The sequence below is a fragment of the Alligator sinensis genome, unplaced genomic scaffold (assembly GCF_000455745.1).
Source record: "Alligator sinensis unplaced genomic scaffold, ASM45574v1 scaffold442_1, whole genome shotgun sequence".
Classification (NCBI taxonomy): Eukaryota; Metazoa; Chordata; order Crocodylia; family Alligatoridae; genus Alligator; species Alligator sinensis.
In genome coordinates this window covers 1,893,876-1,900,263 of record NW_005841829.1, presented here as the reverse complement: position 1 = coordinate 1,900,263, position 6,388 = coordinate 1,893,876, and the positions used below count along the sequence as shown (strand labels likewise).

Below are 6,388 nucleotides of genomic sequence, written 5' to 3'. Positions count from 1 at the left end.
TCCGGATGGGGAAGCGCGTGATCGGTTAAATTTGCCCTCAAGCCTGCAGTTTCTGTGCGGGGGGGTTTAAGGACTCCCTGCTCAAATTCTGATCAGGCCTGGCACTGTTTAATTTGTGAGCCGTGACTAGATCTCAGCAGAGTTACTGTGTTGTGTAACCACAGCAGTGCAGAGCTCAGCCCGGACTACAAAATCCTGAGAAGCTGCGTAGATACCTGGGCAGCCAGCCTGCTCCATGCTGCCACTTCTAGACTGCTAGCAGAACAGCAGCTAACTAGTTTAAAGCCACCGGGGGTATCCCTACACAAACCACAATGACTGCAATGCACACCTACCCTCTGTAGTTCTGCAGTAAACTTAGGGGTGGTGATTAGCTTACTTTCTAAAAATCAACTGAGCCATATCTTCTCTTGAGCTGAAGACTTCTGACTGGAGAGGCTTAACACTTAGTAATATTTAAGGCCCTTTAAAGATGCTTAGAAGCTTGAATTCCATTGAAGTCAATGGGAGTGGTGGGTCCAGGTATTTAAGTACCGGTACTTGTTACTAAACTGAGGGACTAGTGCACTGGCTTTTCTCTCCCACTGTGTCAACCCTTGGGTTGCATTTCTTCATTCAGAAAAGCAGAAGCCCTTGTGAATACTAAGGATGGTGAAGAGGCAGCTGTTGCTAATTACCATTGTGTCCTTTAGGTCTTGCCTATGGTAGATCAACTTTTCTTCAAATAAAATGTGCCATCGCCTGTGCAAGCCCAGCAGTGACAGGCAACAGTGCTGCAGCACTCTAACCATTGTATCAACAAACCCCATTCAATGTGCAGTGGCCTGTCTACTCTAGTGCTCCCACCTCTGGTTACCCTCAACAAGCTGCATGTATGGGTAGCAATACTGGGATGCTTCAGGGCAAAAGATCCAGCGGGGATACACCTTTAAATAACTTTTTTCTTTCTTCTCTTACTTGGAACATAGCTTGCTGTGGGGCTAGCTGGAGCCGGCTTCTAAAAAAACACACTTATTTGCCCATAACATGCCTAAAACGAATTTGAACATTCTTTTAAGCACAAAATGAACCTTTCCAAATGAATGTTACTGGCAGCAGCAGGGTAAAGTGTTGTCATAACCTGGCTGCTGCCAGTAGTGGATTTTTGGCTGCTCATCCATCCCTCCTTGTAACAATATAGAGTTTGTTTTCTGCCTTTCTTACTAGTGCAAGCTTCCAAGAGTGTTTCATAGCCATCAGTGCTTTGCATTTTGTTATTCTTTGCCTCATGCTTTGCTATTTTCAGGTGGGAGGATTTTATAACGTCTCAAAAGCACTTTCTAAATATTAATGGATCCTCACTCCTCAGCACTCATAGGAAAGGGTAAGAAAGTTACAGGGAATGGCTTTATGTGCTTTTGAAATGCAGTTACTTCTGGGGTAGAAAACCAACAGGTGTTCAATACATACAACAGCACCATTGCACAACAGTTAAGGGTAGGAGGTGAAGAATAACACTGGGTTCACTTAAGACTTGCTGAAGGAATGTAGTTAATGCAGTATGATATTACCTGAATGGCAATGAGCCAGGACACAAGTTAAGATCCCTGTTTGTCCTAAAAGTAGCTGAGTCAATTTGAATCCATGCCCCAGACTGCTGGGGGGTGCATTTTGGTAATGGAGTACTCCTTGATTATTTTGCAGGCTTTGAACCTGAGTCCAGGCCAGTAATACCATCCTGTCTTGCTAAATTGCCCCAGGAGTTCTAAACACACAGTCTCCTTCTTTACCTCCTGTTTTAAACTGTTGTTCAGTGTTGCTATGGAGTGTTGGATGCTTTCTGATCCCTGCTGCAAAAGTGGATACATGTTGATAGTGGGCAAGTATGGTATAACATGCACTAGGATGGTTCTGGCACCACAGGGGCATGTAACACCTGGGAAAATGGTTTCTTCCTTGAACATGTGCCTGCCCTTGCCTCTGCTTGTGGTGTAAGTGTAGGATGCTTTGCATTGACTTCTCATGGCAGAGCATTTTCTAGAGCAAAGGGATGACCCCCCCCCACCCATGCCTGGCAGAAGGGTCACAGCTTCTGATGAAGTTAGCTTTGGCTCACAAAAGCTTATGCATCTCCGATTCAGTCAGTCTATAAGGTGCACCTCTACCTCGCCTTCTGCTTAACTTCAGACTAACATGGCTACTTATCTCTGATAATTGTGGGGGAGGGGAGCATTGAGACCTGTTTTAGCCCCACTTCCCCAGCAGGAGGCAACAGCTCTGCTGCTTTCACTTGCACATGACCTCGAGACAGGCCTGGCAAATTCAGCAGGGGGTTTTGTCCATGTTGGGATTACCTTTCCTGCTTCCTTTCTGTCTTCTAGAGAGGCGATATTCCAGATCCTGTGCTAAGACTGGTATGCTGAGCTACAACTCCCACATGATGACTGGTCGGCAGCCCAGCGAAATGGCTCTGACACCACTCGCAGAACAGGAGGGCGAGGCTTACCTGGAAAAATGTGGCAGTATCCGTCGCCATACTGTTGCCAATGCCCACTCAGATATTCAGCTTCTGGCCATGGCCTCCATGATGCACACAGGGATGGTAATAGAAGAATCGGATAGCAGTGATAACTGTCTCCTCCTTCAGCCCAGCTTCAGCCACCGTCAGTGCTCCAGTGAGCCTAGTATTGCTGACGGGCCAGAAGGACTGGTCACTGTGGACAGGCAAGAGTCTACAGAACTGAACTGCACATCTGTCGGCTAGGAAGGATCCTTCCGTGGGAGAAGAGCCATGCGCCCTAAACTGGACAATGGCTGTTATGTTGCTGCTGGAAACAATGGAGAGAACACAGGCTTTGGGGATGGATTTGCTGATACCATGGGAATGGTCTGGGTTCTCTTGTCTCTTTTTGGAAATGTTCCAAGATTTTTATTTAAAAAAAAAAATTTTTTTTTTTTTTTTGCTTTTTTTTTTTTTGATCATTACTTTCCAGAATCATTGTCAGTGGAGGTACTACATTGCTCTCAGCACAGTACTTGGGGCTGCAAGGGTGTCACTGTTAAATGCCACTTTCTGTCTCCTGTAAGGTTTCTTGTGTGGTGTTGCACTGCTTTCGCCTTGGGTACCATTCTGTTTTCTGTGAAGGAAATGAATCCCCCTCTTTCTCTCTGCCTCATTTATTTTTAATTTTTTTTCCCCCTTCTCTTTTTCTTGTCATTCCTAACTCATAAAATGGAGCCCTATCCCTCCGAGTGCACCAACAAGTAGAGGGGATTACACTAAAAAAATCTCTTTCGTCCTGCCTCGGACTGTGGGATGGTAATGACTGGGGTTGCATTTTTGTTTTATATTGTACTCGGGGATGAAACTTCTTGCATCTCGCAGAGAACTCAACCCAGCCTTGTGGTTTCTGGAGGGAGAAGGGGATCTTCTTCCTTCTCTTGGCTCCTGCTGCGTATAGGGAAGGGGCCTATTCTGATGGCCTGAATTCGAACAAACTGGAGTGGCAGATGACTTTTCCACCAAGAGTCCGCATGAGTAGAATATGATGTGTCAGGGGCCCAGTTCAGCCTTTATGCAAACCCACTAGGATGTGGGGTGAAACTCTGGGCAGAATCTACCTAAAGCTTTTGGAGTTTGGCAGGATGTGTACTGTCAAGAACATCAGCATTTTTAGCGTTCCACCATAAAGAGAAACTGAAACTGGTGGTGTTGGAAAGGAAAGAGGCATTGTGGTAACCGAGGGTATACACCTGCATCGTGAAGGTAGCTTCAAATGCTTTTTCAAGGCCAGGCCTCCACACTTCTCACCCTAGTACTGACACAGCCCCCAGCTGAATCCCATCTTGTAGATTTTTATGAAACCAAAGAGCATCATTTGGGCTTTGAGACAGGAACTTCTTGCTGCAAATGGCAAATCTATGCCATTTTTCTGACCTCCCTTTTATAGCTGGCTGATCTGACTCTCTTGTTTTAATCCTTATCTGTCCAATTTGCAGCTAGGTACCATTTAAAAAAAAAAAAAATTGAAAGCTAAAACTGGGTCAAGTTCTTAAGAGATGGTAGCATCTGTCCACAAAACATTGTACAGTCCTCTGTCTACTTCATAGCTATTGTTTGGTACTTAAATGCTGCTTCCATGAGAGTGGAGCCAACCTGCTCAAGAAATCCCCCCTAGAGACTCTGCTGATGTCTTGCTGATAAAATTCTATGTAGAATGATAAACCGAAAGGTGAATTGAAATACTGCTTTAAATATCAAATTCCATGAAAAAGGGAGTGCAACTCCACAACCTTCCCCAATAGTGGGTAACACAGATTTCTTAATAAATCTGTCCCAATACTGAACTGAAAGGTATTTTTACTTGCCAGGACTTGAATTCAGGGCTCTGTGTGTATCCTGCCATAGTTAATAACCTTGTGTAAGACCTGATTCTGCAAGACTTGGCACATACCTTCATTCCTGTTGTCTCCTTGCCATCTTTCAGAGCTGGGGTTCGATGGGTAGAGGAAATGGAATTTCTTCCCCGGCTACTGGAAGCACAAGAAATTCTAATGTCGAGTCCTAAGCCTTAGACTTTTTGTAAATGAAAGGACTGCTTTTCATCCCGTGTTTGAGAAATGCAGGTAGATATATTTGACAATGGCCTGTTCCTGTCCCTAGTCAAGGAGACTGGAATTTAGTTATGGGCTTTTGCCTCTGATTACCATAGGCTTGCTATTTGAAGAGCATGGGACTTAGTTGGGTTCTGAACCTGCCAAGAAGAATACCACAAAATGCAGAGACCCAGGGGGAGATGGGCACAGGTGGCTTTAAGCCAACTATACTTTAGCTGAATTCTGGGCTGGCTTGCAGGGGGTAAGGGGCAGGGTCAGGCTAGTCTCCAGGATAAATTTAAATTGCCCTCATAGTTATTGTAATTTAAGATGGCTTTCTCAGGGAGGTGGGGGCTGAGCCCAGAACCTCCATAGGATGCCATGTGCAGCAAAGATGCCTCCCACCTTGATGTGTTCCCTAATTTCTGAGAAAGTGGCAGCATAAGCCTGATTAAATGTGCCCTGCACTGCTCCTGCACTGAAGGAATCCTCTGGTCACTTGTGTTGCTTATATTATAGCCATATGCATCATCAGGTGCATCTCCCCACAGTATTTCAGATCACTTTAATAATGTTTCACTTTGTTTCTCTCTCCCCTCCCCCATTCTGCAACTATTGGGAACCTTTTTTGGTAGTGAGCATTATCCTCTTTATATAACTAAAATGACAAATGTCACTTGGTTATTCTGAGTATGATAAAACAACAATCCATTCCCTCTCTAGGGGGAGGAATTGCTTGAGGATTATGAACTCCAGTCCTGGTTTTAACTTGAAATTTTTTTTTTTTTTATTAAGTACCTACATTTCTGGTTGTTTTTGGGGGGGGGGGGGGGGTTGTTTTGTTTTTGTTGTTTTAGTGTGTGTGTGTGTGTGTGTGTGTGTCTGTTACTTTGCGAACAATTTGTACCAAGCCACTGTGACTGATGCACTTCCCCAAGTAGTTTGATTTTTTTTTTTTCTTTTTTTCTTTAAAGGTAGGTGAAGTTGTTGGTTCCATTACATAAACAGAACATGAGACTTAAGTAACTCTAGACGAGGATTGAGAAAAGTGATACTTATTGGGCCACCCCACAAATGTTGAGTACACAAGCATTTACAAGTAAAGGGGCCCATGTTCCTTGTCAGCAGCTTATGTGAGTGGCCAAAAGCTCTAAAGTGACTTGCACTGATCTGAGAGAAGAGGATTTCATTGAGTGGCAGCATACAGGTGTCTTTAGACAGGGCAGTAGCCTCTAGAAGGGTTTTCCTCTATTTGTTCAGTGAAGGATTATTTTAACTGTGGGTAAGGAGCCTTGGGAGTAAAAGGAGCAGATGATAACCTAGACTACCGCATGCAATGTTTTAGCTTGTTCTGAGCTGCTAGAAAGGACCACTTTGATACCAGTGTCCAAGATGGGTCCTGTCTACTCACAATCTTGTATGGACATAGCTTGTAGGTAAAGGAGCATTGCCCTTTCTTTCCTCTTGTGTCCTATCATTTTAATTCACACCTTCTGCATAAGCTGCTGCCAGGTTATGAAAGGCTTTCTCTTGCCATTCCCAAAAGCTTGAACATTATCCCCTTGTTGGATTAATCTATAGATCAGTGGTCACCAACTGGTTGATCACAATTGACTGGTCGATTGGGGAGCCCCTGACAGTCGATCTCAGTCTGGGAGGGCTAGCCCCCACAGACTGAGATCGACTGTCAGAGGCTTCATGATTGGGAGGGGCTGGGACACAGTCTGGGAGCAGCGGGACGCATGTGGCTGGGCTGAGCCTCTCCCCCTGTTGCATGGGTGATTGGTGCCACCTGAGTCGGGGGGGCACATGC

At 44.9% G+C, this 6,388-nt stretch overlaps 1 protein-coding gene across 12 annotated transcripts in view; it reads left to right on the top strand.

Moving 5' to 3' along the window:
* PRR5L (proline rich 5 like) overlaps window positions 1-4,854 on the top strand; it is an 82,954-nt gene extending 78,100 nt beyond the window's left edge. For 10 of the 12 annotated variants that reach the window (XM_025198991.1, XM_025199981.1, XM_025199429.1 and 7 more), the window contains one exon: window positions 2,361-4,854. In XM_025198991.1, coding sequence (XP_025054776.1) covers window positions 2,361-2,743 — 383 coding nt within the window. In that variant the 3' untranslated portion in view covers window positions 2,744-4,854. Of the gene's footprint in view, window positions 1-1,285; window positions 1,364-2,360 lie in introns of all 12 variants that reach the window. The other 2 variants (XR_322784.1, XM_014527108.2) reach the window with 2 other exon arrangements.
* The last annotated feature ends 1,534 nt before the right edge of the window (window positions 4,855-6,388 follow it).